This window comes from Hippopotamus amphibius, chromosome 5, assembly GCF_030028045.1.
Source record: "Hippopotamus amphibius kiboko isolate mHipAmp2 chromosome 5, mHipAmp2.hap2, whole genome shotgun sequence".
Lineage (NCBI taxonomy): Eukaryota > Metazoa > Chordata > Mammalia > Artiodactyla > Hippopotamidae > Hippopotamus > Hippopotamus amphibius.
Genome location: NC_080190.1, coordinates 172872243 through 172888747, shown reverse-complemented (window position 1 = coordinate 172888747; position 16505 = coordinate 172872243). Strand labels below are relative to the sequence as shown.

Genomic DNA, 16505 nt, shown 5'->3' with positions numbered 1-16505 from the left:
GGTTGCAGCTGAGGGACTGTGCAGGCAGGAGCCCTGAGGCCGCCCTGGGCCTCCTTCCTGGAGGCTGGCAGTGCCGAATGCTCTTCCGGGCCTGTGTCCTGGTTTCTTGGGCAGGTTGGGAGTGAGGTGTTGGGGCAGATTCAGGTTGTCACTGCCTCCCTCGTGGGTGGGGTGTGTGTCCAGTCTCCCATCTGTGTGAACTCGGCTGGGCCAGGCATTGGGCTCGCAGGGCCTTTAAGACCGCCCAGCTGTCCTTTGAAGGGGCCTGCGCCCGGCCTGAGCCAGCTCCCATGGCCCTGGGTCTGCGCCCTGCAGCTCCTTCAAAGACCAGATGGTTTTCTTCCCCAGGGAGTTGTGCTCTGCTCCCAGCCTGGTCTGCATGCCTCCTGCCCAGTCCTGGAGGCCTGCCGCACCCCAACCTTTTCCCTGGGGGAGACACACAGCTGCGTCCCAGAGAGCTTGGGGTCTCAGCAGACTGGTGGGGGAGGGGAGTGCTGGGGAAATGCTGTAGTCAGGATGGGGAGGTGGTCGGGATGGGGAGGCGGCCTGCAGGAGCGGAGGAAGGATCCACAAGCTTGGGTGGGGCTTGGCTGGGACCTAGAAGAGGCCAGGTGGCCTTGGTGAGTATGTGTGTCTTTGACCCCAGGGTGGCGGGGCAGGAAACAGCAGGGACAGACAGGAGCACTGGTTCTGGGATCTTTCGCACACACAGCTCCCTTAACCCCCGCCCCCACCCCCCTGCACCCCTTGCGGGGCCATGCTGTTCTCGGGCCCAGTTCATGGAGAAGGAGACCAGGTGAGGGAGCTTAGTGGAGGTGGTGGTCACGTGTGCGGGTCTCTCCTGTAGCGTTTGGTTTTGAGTCCCGCTTAGGAAACCGTCCCTGCTCGCAGGTTGAAGAGGAGCTCTTCTTTTCTCAGATACTTCGTCTTCTACTTGGATAGCCATGGTCCGCGTGGCGTGGGTTCTTTTTATTATGTTAGGCGTGAGCCACTTTTTCCCCACATGGCTAACCAGATGTCCCAGCACCATGTATTAAAAAGTCCTCCTTTAATTTGCGATGCTGCATTTATTCTGTCCTAAATGTCCATACGTATGTGGGTCTAATTTTAGACTCACTTTCTTATTCCATCAGTTTGTTGGTGTTTTCCTGCCTGGTTTTAATTATAGAGACTACCTAGCGTGTGTTATGATAGCTTTGTTGAGATACAACTCACGTACCCTACAGTTCACCCTTCTGACGTGTACAGTCCAGTGGTTTTCAGTATCTTCACAGAGCTGAACATCTGTCACCACCATCAAAGCCCAGGACATCTTGTTGCCCTCAATGAAGCCCCACGCCTCTAGCAGGCACCTGTCTGTGTCCTGTTTCCATGGATCTGCCTGTTGCGGGCATTTCACAGACATGGGCTCCCACGTGTGTGGCCTCTGTGTCCGGCTCCTCTCCGTGTGCCGCCTCCAAGGTTCGTCCGTGTCGCAGCAGCCTCAGCGCTGCTTGCTCTGAGGTTTGGAAGTCTGAGGAAGTAGCGCTTTTTATAGCTGCTTGTTTGTGCCATGTGTTCCTGTATGAACTCCCTTGGCCCGTCTGGCTCTATAAAGATGCTGGTTGGTTTTTTTTATTGCGGTGGGAGAAGGACGTCTTTGTGAGTAGGGTCGTCCTGTCCAAGGACAGGATGGCTTTCCATGCGCTCTGCTCTGCCGTCTGTCTTCTGGGGTGTTTTACGGGTTGTGCTCAGAGATGGTTCCCGTCTCGCCTTAACTTCATTCCTCCACAGGTCATCTTTTGTGTTGCTCTGGTGACTGGGCTTTTCCTTACGGTTCTGTCCTCTCACTGGGCGTGTGTATGTAAGGCCATTGCTTTCTGCATGTGAGTTTTGTGCGCTGCTGCTTTGCTCAGATCTTTACCTCTTAGAATGTGAACCTTGTCTCGGGGTTTCCCAGTCGCCGTCATGCCCTCGGCATTGGGCGCTGGTCCCACCTCCATCTCTGATGTGCCGTCGGTCTTGCCTGTCGACCTGCCTTGGCGACGCCTCCGGAGCGGGGCTGGGCGGTGCTGGGCACGCGGGGCATCTCTGCCCGCTGCTGCATCTCTGGAACTGAACTGCTCTCCGTGCTTTCCCTTTAGACGGAGGCTGGTTGAGGGTAAAGGGTATTTACCATTTTAAGAAAGACTTCTGATGGTTTTCATCAGGAATTTTGTTGATGTTCTTGTTAGCGTCTGTGGAGAAACTCATAAGCCTTTCCCTTTGGTGGGTTAACGCGGTGTCACATTAACGGGATTCCTAGCATCAACCTTGCCCCACATTCCTCGAAAAACGAACGAACCAGGTTTGAGTTTGGTTTCTTGGCGTCTTCCTGGGTGTTTTGGCGTCAGCGTGCGTGGCCTGCGCTGGTGAGTAGCTTCCCCGTGTGCTGGGCTCCACTCCTCAGGCTTCCGTAGCGCTCACACGCTTCGCGAAAGCACCGGGGGTCTTCCTGCGTCGTCAGCACCCCGGAATGACTGATGGAGCCCTGGAAGTATTTGCCTTTGGAACGTGGCAGAATCCCCCCACAAAGCCATCTGGTCCTGGGGTTTGCTGTGGAGTGGTTTTTATGATAACTTTCGATGTCTTTCATCCAAATTTGTCTTTTAAAGCTCTCTGTCTTCAGTGGGTCATTTGGTGAACTTCGTTTTCCTAAGATATCATCCATCGTGTCTGCGCTTTACAACTTACTCGTGTAGAAATTTGAATGTAGGGCCTTAATGATTCCTGAACTTTTTTGTTTCAGTGATTTGCCTCCCTTCTCATTTCTTGTATTGTGTATTTGTGGCTTCTTCCCTCTTTTCTTGTCTGAGTTACCTATTGGTTATCTTTTTTGTTAGTGCTTGTTAGAAAACAGGAATTGGATTTATAAATTAGGCCCTTTGTTTTTCTGTTTTCTACCTCATTACTCTTATTAACTTTTATTTATATTGCTTCCTTCCTTGTGGTTACTTTTGACTTTTTTCTTTCTGTTCTTTTCCAGCCTTTTGAGCTAAGAATGAAGTCTGTTTGATTCCACTTTTTTCATGAAATGTTAAGCTTTATGACTTTTTGTCTGATCACTGCTTTAAACGTGTTCTAGTGGTTTTCACATGCAGTGCTTTCACTTTTTTTTAAAAGAAATTTCTTCATTTTAGTGTTTTTTTTTTTTTTTTTTTGTCCAAGAGTTGTTTAATAGATTATTTTTGAAATGGGAGGAACTTCTTGGTGTCAGAAAATATGTGAAACATACGTGCATGTGACTGCAGTGCTGGCGTGTCACGGCTGATGCCTGGGGCTGTGCACTGTTGGCGCCGCAGCCCTGAGCACAGCGTGGCCCCTCAGTTTATGTTTTCTTTACTTTCTTTTCATATGTGTGTGTATATATATATATATACGTATACATATATATATATTTAGTTGTCAGTATACAGATCTTGCACCTTTCTTAAATTTATTCCCAGGATTAAAAAAATAAAAAAAAGAACTCTAGTAGAATTTTTATTTTATTTTGAACTTAAAACTTTTGGACATATAGTTCTAGTTTTAAAGAAAAGTTACCAGATTAACAGAAGGTCTTCCTTTCCAACCCGCACGTGACATTTCCCCATGTGCGCTTCCCTTTGTGTGATCGTGTGCACGTCATGTATTCTGAACCGCTTGGCGAGCTGCAGACGTGATGCTCCTTGATCCTCAAGCACATAATCTCTTATGTAACTGCAGGGCAGTTATCAAAATCAGGACATTAACACTGGCCAGGACTCCAGCCTAAGGGTCTTATTGGTATTCACGGGACAGACCTTGTGAGGGTTCCCAGCAGCGCTTCTTAGCAAAATGAAATCCAGGATCGGTGTCGGTTTTGGGGGTGATGTCTCTTCAGCTTTCTTGAACCTGCAGGGCTAGGTTCTCTGTCTCTCTTTGTTTCCTGAAACTGACATTGGTGAAGATTGCAGGTCAGTTATTTTGTAGTCGCTCCGTTGGGTGTCTGACGTCTCCACAGTTGTTTGTTTTTGGCAGTGGGACCTGGAAAATGCTGCCGTGTCCTCCTCAGTGCGTGGCAGCAGGAGGCACGTGAGATCTGATATGTCCCCGATGGTGTGACATAGGTCCTTGGGTTAGGGTGACGTCTGCCAGGTTTCTCCTCTACAAAGTTACTCTTTTTCCATTTTTAATTAGTATGTTTCTTGGGGAAGATACTTTGCGACTATGTGACTAGCCTGTTACTCACGGGGCTTTCATCCACCAGCCCCGCCCTGAGCTCCACTGGACATTCTTGCCTGCATCAGTTGTTCTCATGAGGCTGCTGATTCCATCCTTCCTGCCCCAGCTGTCAGTGTCTGCTCTAAGGAAGAGCTTTTTCCTTTTTCCTCTTGTTTACTTGTTTATAACCATGTGGACTCGTGGGTTTTTATTTTACTTCTTTATTATAAGGCTGTAATAAATAAAAGTTATCTTTTATTACCATGGTCTATTTTCATGCTCAGATTGTCTCAGATCTGGCCAACGGAAGCCTTTCAAGCTGGTTCCTGTGTCCTTTTGGGATGGCCTCACCTTGCTTTGAGCACTTCCGTACTCTTTTGTATAACAAAATGTTCTGGGTTTATGTTTTACTTTCTCTACCCCGGTCCTGGATTCAGCCATTTCTCCAGCAGCCTTAGTTCCTTTTTGTGAAGGATGGTATTTTGTAACCAAGATCTGCGTGCTGGGTGTGTGTGCTGCTCTGGGGCGTCACCCCGTCTTAGTGGATGAAGCTGGGAAGAAGACGAGTGTCCCACTCACAGCTGTGAGAGCGAGTGGCCTGTGTGTGGTTCTGTGCACCCACTCACATCTCTCTCTGCACGCCTGTGGTGCGCACTGCACTCACAAGCGCCTACCCGCTCCAGCGGGGGGCGGGGGCTGACAGGACGCCAGGCAGGTGCGGGAGCCGTGCTTCTCTTCCTCCGCAGCCGTGGTCTGGTGGGAGGACCAGCAGTGGTACTGTGGTGCCCAGGGCAGAGAGCCCTGGGGAGGGTGGGTGGGAGGACTGCAGCCACGGGCTGGTGGGGGGAGGGAAGGCCTTGTCCTAGACCCCGTCCGTCTCTGTGACTTGGGTGACTCGCTTTCCCTGCCTGAGTTCAGGTTTCTCTTCTTAAAAATCGGGGTTTGAGCTTGATCAGGGGATACCTGCGTAGGGGTCTCCACCCCCTCCTCTGGGCCTGTCATCTTTCAAGGCCCCCATGACACCAGACAGGTCCCGACGTCTTCTTTACAGGATACTCTGGACGCGGGCCCAGCGTGCCAGGCAGCCCGGTCTCGAGTGATGGCCTGGCCTTCATCCCGGGTCTCCGAGCCGCTTTGGCTTCCCAGATGCCCCCACCTGAAGCCACTCTGGTGGGCCCTCGGGCAGCGGTCAGCAGGGGCGCGTGTGCGTCTAGCTTGAGGGCTCTTGTGTGGGCTGATTCGCCGCGTCCTCTGGGCCCTCGGGGGGCGGCAGCGCAGGCTGCTCGGCGTGCACCTGGAGTGGCCTGGGTGGGACTGGGCGTCCGCGTTGCTTCCCGCCGCGCCCTCCCTGGGGCAGCGCCGCCATCTCTCGGCAGTGCAGCCCAGGGCCTCCTGCCTTCCTGGAGCCACGTTGCTCCCGGGGTGGAGCAGAGCGCGGAGCAGAGTCGGGGCAGGCCCCCCAGCGGCCTCCCTGCAGGCGGGCGTGGTGCCAGGTGAGCGGAGGGCTTGAGCAGTGGGGGAGGCCCCGGCCCGCTCGCCTTCTGCCCTGCCTCCCTCAGGGGACCTCTCCATTGCCCCCACGTGCTCCCACGGCGGGCGCTGAGGAGTGCCCCAGTGAGGCCTGGGGCCGCTCTCGGCTGGGTCGGGTGTTTAGGCACCATCCCCACCCAAACCCCCAGAGCCCCGTTGCCCCAAGCCCTCCGCTTGCTTTGGTTCATTGAGGAGCAGAGACGTCGCTGAGCCCTAGACTCGCATCCCCCGGAGTCAAGGCTGATGGACCTGCGGCCTCAGCCCCGCAGCCTGGCCTTCTGTGTACTTTCTGGCCTGGCGTGCGGCCAGAGGAAGGCTCCCTGTGTACCTGGGGAGGGGCTGGGCCGTGACGGAGGGGCTGCGGCCCGCGACACCCACCTGGGCCCCACTCTACCTGGGGAGCTGGATGAACCGGGGTTGTGTTTGTATGGGGGAGGGGAAGAAGGGCAAGGGAGGGGTGGCAGGGCCGAGCCCTGGGGTTGGCGCGGGGCCTGGCGAGGAGAGGGGACTCGAAGGGCTGAAGGACGGTGACCAGAGGCGCTGGGGCTGGGGATCAGAGGCTGTGGCCAGAGCTCAGGCCGCAAGGGTGAGGTCCCGAGGGCTGTCCGCCGGGGCGAGGTCCGGGTGTGACTGGGGGAGGGGCACAGGTGGGAGCACCGGTTCTGGAGGAGGGGAGGTCCCTGAGTCGGTACAGCAGTCCCCCGCCTACTACCAGGCGCTGAGGCCCTTGTGGGGATGCAGGCCAGGGTGGCAGGAGAGTTGGGCTCGGCCGGGAGGAGGGCCGGGCACACCTCCCCCTGCGGACCCCTGGGTCCAGCAGCTTCCCGCTCCTCACCCGGCTGGGCGGTCTTGGGACTCCCTCCACGGGTGTGAGGGCTGCAGGCCCTAATGTGGCTGCTTGGGGGGTGGGCAGGAAGGCCCGAGGGCAGCTGGGATGCTAGGCTCTGTTAGCCCTTTGAGACTTGTGGGTCTTAGGGTGGGAGCAGGGGTGCAGGGGGCCCGGAAGCATGGGGACAGGTGCCTGGAGGGTGGCCTCTTCCACACGCCTCCTGTTGTTTGACTTCTCACCCTCTCTGGGGCTCCCTTCCTGGTACCTCCCACAAGGAGGAGAGTGGGTCCCAGCTCAGGACTGGGGGCACCTGGCCAGGTGGGGCAGGCCCAGGAGAGCACTGTGTGCTCCGCCGAGGCCGGAGGCCCCCGGGGCGGGGAGGATGCCTGCTGTTGTCTGTCGTGCCCATCACCATGGCGGGGGGACCTCACAGAGGCTCCAGCAGGAGCACGGCGCTTGGTGAGGTGCAGCCGCCGGTGCAGAGGTCGGCTTTTACCTGCAGGGGGGCTGTGGGGTCCCTGCCCCGCGCCCTCCTCCTGCTCTGGGTTTCGGGTGCATCTCGTGGGTTCCTGGTCAGCTTAGGCCTTTAAGAGGCTGAGGGCAGGAGGAAGGAGGGAGAACCTGTCCTGTTCCTGTTTCTCCAGCCCATGGGGCTCCCCCTCTGGCCTCCAGCCCTGGGCCCCCACTCAGCACCGCTGCTGTCCCGTGGCCCACGTGGCCGCACCTCACCGTGGGGCCCAGGCTCACGGGATGAGCTCCTGAAGGTCACTGGTGGACGCCTGCCCCTGATCTGCTGAGGGCGGGTGTGCCGCCCCCCGTTACAGGCAGAAGACAGGACCAGGGCTGTGAAGTGACTTGCGCAGGCCCCTGCTAGGACCTGATCTCCATCCTCGGGGGTCCCTTCAGCTTAGTGAGGGTGGTACCCCCATCTCGACAGTACTGTTCCTTGTCTGCTGCTGGGAGGGTTGGCCTGGCCTTGGGGGCCCCTGGCCTCTGAGAGCCCCAGGCTGGCAGGAGAGAGCTGCAGGCAGAGGTCGCATTCCGCATGGGAGCCCTTCTGGGGCAGAGCTGGCCCTCCCACAGCCTCAGCGCTGGCCCTGGAGTCCAGGTCGTTGGCCCCCAGCCTGAGCCGTGTCTGGGCACTCCCTCCGGCCCGGCGTCCCCTGGCGTCCTGCTAGCCAGCTGTTTCCCTCCTCCTGGGCCTGGGGGCTTTGTCCTGCGGGCAGGGCTGTGTTGCTGGGGTGTTCCCTGGCACCCCCACTTCCTCTGGTGCCCAGGGGACAGGATCTGGGCAGTCCGAGGACAGACGGCTCCCTTCAGGTTGCTGGGGGGGGGCTGATGTCCAGGGCACAGCCCGGCGCCAACGTAAGCCGGGGGCATGAGGCCGGAGGAGGCTGGCAGCCCTGGTGGGCGGTCGCGGAAGCTGCTTGGTGGGAGGCCTGCTGGGAAGAGGGCATTGCTCCCTTGGCCTCTGCCCGGCAGTTCTGAGGCAGCCTGTGGCTGCTCTCGGGCACCACAGCCCAGCAGCCTCTGCCCGGCCCCCCGGCCTGGCCCTGCCGCAGCTTCCGCCCACTGGGCTGCCCGCAGCTCCCTCCCGCCTCGTGTGCCTCCTTGCTGCAGCCGCCTGCCCTCGCTGGGGGGACAGATCGGTGGAGAAGTCGGGGCGTGAGCTGGCTGTGGGGGGATGCGGGGAGCAGCGGGGAGGAAGCCGAGGGTGCGCCCTGTTCACCGGGCACGTGGGGAGCCTGGGGGTGAGCCAGCGGGGAAGGGCCTGCTGGGCTTCGGGTCCCCAGGGCCTTGAGGCCCCGAGCCCTGCCGGGTGGGCAGCAAGCAGCGGGCAGAGGAGACAGGCTCGTGTTCCCAGCCCGGCATCCTCCGGCCGGGCCGAGTCTCTGTGGCCCCAGCGGTGGGAGGGCCTCCTTCTCCCGGAGGCCCCGTGAGACCTCAGGTTTAGGTGAGGTAGCAGGCTGGGGGTCTTTCCCGCCTTCTCAGACCAGAGGTGCCGTGACCCCTCACCTGCCTGGACATCGGGGGCAGCCCTCAAGCAACAGGTGCGGTTGACTGGGCCCCGCAGTCCTTTCCAGCTGCCTGCCTGTGGCCTGGCGTGTGGTGGGCCCCTGGGCTGGAGGGGCCCCAGTGCAGCCCGCAGCGGCTGCCAGCTCTCCAGGTGGCCACGGGGCTGCTCGATGCCTGCCTTCCCGCCCGTCTTCCCAGGGCTGTCCCGCCCCCCCTTGCAGTTGTGGCTCGGCAGCTGGGCCAGCTGCGCCCTGCTCCCAGCCCGGGTCCCCCCTGAGCTGCTGCCCCTGGGGACCCGCTGGTCTGGGGCTCTGCTGTGCTCCAGGGTCTCTGAGAGCGCCTGCGGAGCCCTCGTTGCGCACTTGATGCTCAGGTCCCGAGGCCAGGGCCAGGCCCCCTTGTGCACGTTGGACACAGTGCCTGGTGCACCTGTGGAACGGGGCCGAGTCCTTCTGTGTCCCTGCGCCTGCCTGGGGTCCACATGGCCGTGCAGGACCAGGCTGGGGCGGCCTTCCAGAGGTTCGAGGAGAGGCTGGGTCCCCACCTGGATCTTGTTTGCTCAGGGCAGACACCCCTGCAGCCCACAGCTCTGTTTTCACACTGATCTTTCTGGATGATGATTTCATTGGAATTTTGCAAGTTAAGCTTTAGTATTTTAAAATTATCCACGCATGAAGTTTAGAGAGTGAAGGAATGCTCCATGGTTAATTCAGAGAAAAGTCATCTCAAGCCGCCTTCCTTCTTGTCCTGAGTCAGCTGCTTTGGATTCTTCTAGTAGATCTTTTTTTTTAAAGGGATTTTTATTTATTATTTATTTGTCCGCACCACACAGCTTGCGGAATCTTAGTTCCCCAACCAGGGACTGAACCTGGGCCCTCTGCAGTGAGAGCGCAGAGTCCTAACCACTGGATTGCCAGGGAATTCCCTCTTCTGGTAGAGGCTTTGCTCTGAATAACGCACTCATGTTGCTACTGCTTGATTTTTTTTTATTTCTTTTCAACATTTAGACATTATTGTTGGCTTGCAAGGTGAGGACGCAGTGGAGTCAGGCTCCTGGGCGGGTGGGCGGGGCTGGAGTGCACCCTGGGTCCCAGCGCTAACCCCTCTCTCCTCCCTCCCCGCCCCAGCTCTGCAGGACGGTGGCGGCCCAGCCTCCTGTGAGAAGATGTCCTACGGCTCCATCGCTGGCGGCGGCGGCCTGGGGAGCCGCGGTCCCTTTGGGGGGCCCTCCAGACAAGGCTATCAGCCTCTAGGTAAGGACAGCGGCCGGCAGTGTGGGCGGGGCTCCACTGTGCTGTGTTGGTGGCCGTACATGGATTCTGTCCTTCTGACCGGTGCTGCCTGTGACCCGCGACCAGGGGTGCCGCTGGCCCCAGGCTGGGACAGGGCTGTTGGTGTTGGGCTGAGTCGGCACCAGGAGAGAGCATAGTTGGAGAGGCTGCCCTGCCGTGGGGGCGGACCTGGGTGTGTGCGGTCATTCTGCGGGGGTCTGGGGAGCTTGGCGGATGGCCGAGTGGGCGAGAGTGTGGAGCAGGTGTCAGTGTGCGGTGCGCAGCGGGGGATCCGAGGCCTGTGGGGTGGCGGACGGCGTCCGGGGCCACACACGGCGGGATCTGCTTCTAGGTTTCTGGGTGCCGAGCCCTGACCCTGCAGGCCAGCTCTGCAGCTCCCTTCCCGTGCAGAGGGGGCTTTTGGCAGGACCTGTGGCTGCGTGTCCTTGGGGATGCCAGGCAGGTGTGAGCTCGGCGAACGTGAGCGAGCGGGTGAGTGCATGTGAGCTTGGACTTTAGATGTGATGGTTTAAGGCTTGGTGACGCAAACTCCCAGGTCACCTCCCCTGCATCCCATTGCCTTCCCTCCGCCCCTGGGGTGCGGGTTACAGCTTTGTGGCTCTTTCTCGTGGTTTAGCTGCCATGCGTCATATCCTCAAACAGACCTTGCGAGTCTGCTCCTGCTCCCCATCCACTGGTACCACAGGGCGGCAGCCTCGACCATTTGCCCATCTGTGAGTGTGGAATGGTGTCTTCTGGTTTTGATTCACATTTCTCTGGTAATAATGGAATTGACCGGTTTTTCCTGAGACCATTGGGCACCTGGGTCGCTCCGGTTAACTCTTCCTGTGTGTTTTCCCCTCGAGTTTGTCTTGTTCTTGTCGATGTGCACGCTGTCTGTGTCTGTGCTGGAGGTGAGACCCTTGTCCACGGTGCTGGCTTTCCGTTGTGCTGCTGCTGCTGGGAGCAGGTTCCTAATCAGGACGCAGCTGAGTTTATCAGTCATCGCCGTCAGGGTGTGCGTTTTCCTGTGTAATAAATGCTACCATAAGATGATAATGAGTTTCCCTTTACTTCCCCTAAAGCATATATAATTTGTTTTTCATATTTAAGTCTTTCAGTCCCCTGGAATTGATTTTTGTTTATGGTGAGAGGTGGGGAGGGCAGGGAGGCGTGTAATACCACTTTTCTGCGTGTGTAACAGACGTCTCCGGGCCCTGGGTTGGAAATTCAGTCCCTTTCGGCAGACCTGCAGTGCCAGCTTTGTGTCAGTTTCCATACAGGTGCTCTTGGTCCATGTTTCTATTCCTGTGCAAAGTTCCACCCTAATTTTCATAGGGTTGTTGTAACTTTTGATATTTTTTAGGGCAAGTTGCTCTACTTGTTTTTCCTTAGAAATGTGGTGGGCATTTTGGCCTTTTGTGCTGAGTGGATGTCAGAATCTCCGCCTCAGCCTTGGACTGGGGTTGCTTTGCATCCGCTGTGGTGGCGTGTGAGCACCGGACTCTGTCATCACCAGTCTTCCCACCCATGAAGGTGTAGGTCTTTCTGTTTATTGGGCCTTTAATGTCTTTCAATAAAGGCGTATAATTTTCTCCATAAGGATCTTACGTATCTTTCGTGAAATTTATTTTGACAAAATGAAAGCATGTTTTTTGCCTCTTCTATAAATGGTACCGTTATAAACGGAACGTGTTACACGTTCCAAGTCTTTGTTGCTGGTGCACGCACACATGACTGGTTGTTTCAGGAAGGAACGTCCAGCGGTTTTATTTATTTTTTACATCTTATATTTTAACTTTCTAAATGTGGGAAATTTCAAACAAAACTAGACGCGGTGATGTCATGACCCCAGTGCCCTCTGCTGGGCGTCGGGGTGGGGGGGGGCATCCCCTGCAGGTGTTCCAGCCTCACCTGCGCGCTCCTGACCCCCCCCCCCCCGCAGGGTGTTTACAGGGAAGCCCCAGGCGTCAGCACGTGTCCTGTGTGAGTATTTCAGGGAGCGTCTCCCTTCCGTGAGCGGGTGTCGCACCGGTGCAGCTGTGGCTTCCTCCCCACCCGCGGGGCCTGGGAGCACTGCGGACACACGGGGCCCGTGGGGACCCGGATGAGAGCCAAGCGTCGCGTCGACGGTGCGCCTTTTAAGTCTTTTCAGGTCTTTGGATGGTCGTCTTTCGGTTTTTCTTTTTTCTTTTTTTCCCCCTAAATTTTATTTCTTGAAGAAGCCAGGTGTTCCCTGTGGGGTGTAATTGAGTTTTTTGTCCAATGACCTTATGTCCTGCCGTTTTGCTAAAGTCTTTTGATGAATTATAATAACTTGTAGAATCTTGGGTTTTCTGTGTAGACAGTGCCATTTATGAATAACAACAGTATTTTCCTCTTCCATCTCAATGCTTTTATCATTTACTTACTTTTCCCGCCACCTGGAGCCGGCTGGGAGCTCTCGTTCAAGGTTACGTAGAAATGGTGATTATGTTCTGTGTGCGTTTTGGGAAGAATAGGACTCGGTGCTCCTCACAGGTGTCTGGGATTTTGGTGTAAAACTGCCACCGAGGCCTGGAGTTTTCTTTGTGGACTGCTTTGGACTGCCTGCTGCTCGCTCCATCTGTGAGAGCTGCCCAGGCTGTCTGCTTCTTCTTGGGTCAGTTTGTTGTGTTTTTCTGGGCGTGTGTCTGCTTCATCTAAATGTTCAAAGTGATTGAAATAACCTTGTACGTGATAGCATGTTGTTGTCCCGGGGGACCTGGGCAGCTTTGTTGTGTGGTCCAGGGCACGGCTCTGAGGGCAGCCGCTGTGGTTCTGACCCCCTGCTCTGCCGCGTTCCAGCTGTGCCCCAGCCGCCTGAAAACGGATCAGGCTGGGCTTCCCTCTGGTCGTGGTGGAAACTGGGCGAGGTTGCACGGGGAGGCTGTGTTCCTGCCGTTTTACTAGCGCCTGCGGTCCGTGGGTCGCATCCCTTTTTAATCCCCGATGCTGTTTATTTGTGCCTCCGTTGTCTTCTTTTGTGAGCAGCACTGGCAGGCACGTGGCAGTTGTGTGAGCCTCTCCAGGGGGTCGACTGCAATTCCTTGATCTCTGTTACAGGCTAGTTGTAAAATCTGATGGATTTCTGCCCATATTTTTACTATTTTCCTCCTTCTTTCTTTGAGTTGATGCTGTTCTATTTTTCTAACTCCTAAGCTGGATATTTACCTCATTCATATTCAGTTTTTATTCTTTTCTAATGAAAGCATTTGAGATTGTAAATGTCCAAATAATGACTGTTTTCGTTGAATCCCACACATTTAAAAATATGTAGTATTTTTAATTAATGTTCAGTTGTAAATATTTTATTTCCGTTATGAGTTCCTTGACCCAGGATTTATTTAGAATTGTAGTTCCTCATTTCCAGACGGACATGTTTCTTTGTAGTTGTCTTTTAAAAATGATTTCTGAGTTAATTGCATTTTTGTCAGAAAAGGATCTAAATCATTCTGGTTCGTTGCCAGCTGTTGAGACCGGGGCTGCTTCTGGGGAGCTGGGTGTGAGTCTGGGGGTGACCGGAAAGGCTCCCAGGGAGGCGGGGCTGGGCCTCCCAGCCAGGATGGTGGGGCCCGCGGAGACCCCAGGTGTGGGAGCAGCTGCCAGCGCTGGTACCTGCTGTGTGCCAGGCACTGCGTGTTACTGGTTACTTGGGGACCCTAAAGTTAATTATGCACAGCTCAGGGTGGGCTCTTATCGTAAAATCCCATCACAAATGCAGCCAGAAGCCAAGTGGGCCATTACTAACACACACAGAGCTCACGTAAATAGAAGGGGCCCTCCCCTTCCTCAAATCTTTATCGAGATGGGCCCAAGCTGTGCAGAGATGGGGATGGCTCACAGTGTGTGAGAAGGTACTCCGCCTCACTGGTACCTGGAGAGATGGAGGTGAGCTTGGCCATTCTCTCATGGCCAGGCTGCAGTGGGGCGGGCTTGCTTGGAGGGGAGGGCACGCTGCTCCCTGCCTCCAGACCCCGGCCATGCCTCTTCTCTGTTAGGAAATAGAGGTACAGGCAGAGATGTTCACTGCACGGGAATAGGAGACAGAGCTCAGAAATGCCACCACTCCCCAGCTCAGGGAGACAGAGGAGAGAGCCGCGGTCCAGGATGGGAGGCGAGGCCATCATGGAAATCAGCTGTTGGAGAGTGCCGGACCACCTGTCCACGTCCCGCTGGGATGACAGACAGACGTGGTGAATGAAACAGGGAAGCCCCGTCCACGAGCTTCTAGTTGCATGAGACTTCACCTGAGTGTGGGCCGTGTGCACCTCGTGATGCGCAGGTACAAATGACCTTCATTGTTTTCTTTATAATCATCTGCATTTACACTCAAAGTTCAAGGCTCACGTGATTCCAGAGGGCAGACCAGACGGGCCCCTCCATGGGTGTCTGGAGACCTTGTGGAGCAACCAGGGGGAGGTGGGCAGGGTCTGGACTTCTGGTGACTGGATGCCCGTGTGGCAGGGCATCGGGTGGCACCTGGGTTGCCAACCAGGCCTACGGTCTCCCTGCTCCCCATGAAGCAGAAGGTGACCCCATCGCTAGGGACCTGGGTGGCTGCACCCCCTCCTTACACAGTGCTGTCTGGGCAGTGGTCCCGGGGCCAGGGTTCCCATCCTGGGGAGTGTCTGCCTGCAGGGGAGCCTGGGTGGGTGCCTGAGGAGGAGGCCCTGCCTGGAGGCTCCCCAGGAAGCCGCTGGGGACGAGGGGAGGTCAGGCCCTGCCCTCCTGTGACATGGGCCTGTCCTGGACCCTCAGACCCGCAGACACCCCGATGTGGAGGCCTTTTCTGCGAAGGAGCTGGTGCTGCAGGAGCGCTGTGCTGAGACGGGCTGGGACCGTCAGTCCCTGGGGCTTTGCTAGGCTGTGCAAGTGCTCAGATGTCTGCTCAGAGCAGGCTTCTGGAAGGGGGCAGAGCAGGGTCTGTGCGCGGTGCACGGGCTCCGGTGTGTGGCCTCAGCCTGGCACCACCACCTCTGTGGACCCCAGGGTGCCGCAGACAGAAGGCAGCTTGGTTCCGGAGATCTCCCAATGTCTTCCCCACATGTGTCTCAGGGCTCCGGGATTCTGGCAGGCCTGTCCAGGAAGTGTTTCTGAATAAATGAAATGATCAAAGAGGAAACGGTCCTCTCTGGGGCCCCGCAGGTGCGCCTCAGCTCGGCGGTTGAGTGTCAGGGGAACTCGTTTTGTTTCTATTTTCACTTCCGATACACCGCAAGCAAAGTTTTTATAGGGTACGACAGCATGGTCCCGTGCTCGTGTCGTGGTGATTTCACATGGCCACGAACGTTCCCAAGGCCTTATCCTCCGTTTTTGCACATTATTTGTGGCACACAGGTAACAGTTGTCAAAAGCCTGGCCTCGCCTGTGGGCCACACCTGAGACTCTTCTCTAAGGAGTTTTGTACTGCTTTGGAATTACCTTTTAGAAGAGCCTGGGTGTGGAGAAAGATTTGGAAAATCTAAAGTTCTGAACTTACTGCTGTCTTTGAGCAAAAGGGGGCGTTCTGGAGGGTGTGGCAGTCAGGGAGGGCTTACTGGAGGAGGTGGGTCTGAGTGACTAGAGCTCTTGGCGTGGATGCTTGGAGGGCCTGGTGCACCTGCTGTCCTGTGTGAGAGCATTGCTCCACCAGTGGCGCCCTGAGCTTCTCTGCGGGCAGGCGGGGCGTAACCGAGACTGTCCCTTGCTGTCTATAGAGTGCGCTAAGTGTTGGACCGAGTACGGAATCCGCCATTTCCCCTGCGCGTCTCCAGAGAGCAACCTGCAAGACCCCTGTGTGGGCAAGGACGGGGAAGGTGATCTGGGGCCGGCTGGCACGCCCAGAGGCCTGAGGGCCAGGAAGCGAGGTACTTCCGCTGGGATGCTGGATCTGGGGGGTCCCAGGGAAGGCCACCCAGAGATGCTGAGTGCTCAGGAGGGAGGGTCAGTGGGCAGGGCATGGATGTCCAGGGGCTCCGGCTGGGGGAGCTGGGCGAGCTGGAGTAGGGGGCCCAGCCAGTCTCCGCCCTCACCCTCACAGCCCTTCCCTTCCCCAAGGACAGCCGATGGCGTGGCGGGGCTGGACCAGAGGCAGGAGGGATGTTGCCAGGCTGTCTGGGCCTTGTGGGCCCCAGGGACGAGGCCGACCCTGCGGCAAAGAGAGTGAGGGACTAGACCAGGTCCCGTGGCCCCTTGGCCCCAGAGCCTGCATCCTGCTCGCAGGGGGCTGGCGGGGGAGCGTCGCGTCCTCGGTGTGTGCTTTCAGAGGATGCTGCATGGGAGGGGAAGCCACGGCCAGGACTCGCCGCGGGGCAGGAAGGCTGGGGACAGCGTCGCCCTGAGGGGTCCTTGGTCAGGGCGTCTGGCATGTCAGTGGGGAGTGGTATCCTTAGGCTGGCCCTGGCCCCAGAGGGCCTTCTCCCTGCGGACAGGAGACAGCCGCCCCGGGCTTCTCACTCCTTTGCTCCTGGTGTCAGCTGCTGGAGGCAGGTAGGGCCGGGGTCGCCCTTTTTGGAAGTAGATGGGCACTGTGACCTGGAAGTGAGGTCCCTTGCCGCGTGGCGCCCAGCCAGGCAGTGGCAGGGCCAGGACTCGGACCCAGGCCTCCGGACACCCAGCAGGGCAGGGGCAGTGGGCGGGAGCCAGTGGCAGTGTCCTGA

The 16505-nt window shown here is 57.2% G+C and overlaps 1 protein-coding gene across 9 annotated transcripts in view; it reads left to right on the top strand.

The window, feature by feature from the left end:
- The window catches only part of TSNARE1 (t-SNARE domain containing 1), a 123129-nt gene that overhangs the window by 16855 nt on the left and 89769 nt on the right, over window positions 1-16505 (top strand). For 5 of the 9 annotated variants that reach the window (XM_057736188.1, XM_057736187.1, XM_057736184.1 and 2 more), the window contains exons 2-4: window positions 9703-9828; window positions 15564-15713; window positions 15904-16008. In XM_057736188.1, coding sequence (XP_057592171.1) covers window positions 9741-9828; window positions 15564-15713; window positions 15904-16008 — 343 coding nt within the window. In that variant the 5' untranslated portion in view covers window positions 9703-9740. The remainder of the gene's footprint in view (window positions 1-9702; window positions 9829-15563; window positions 15714-15903; window positions 16009-16505) is intronic. The other 4 variants (XM_057736191.1, XM_057736186.1, XM_057736185.1 and 1 more) reach the window with 2 other exon arrangements.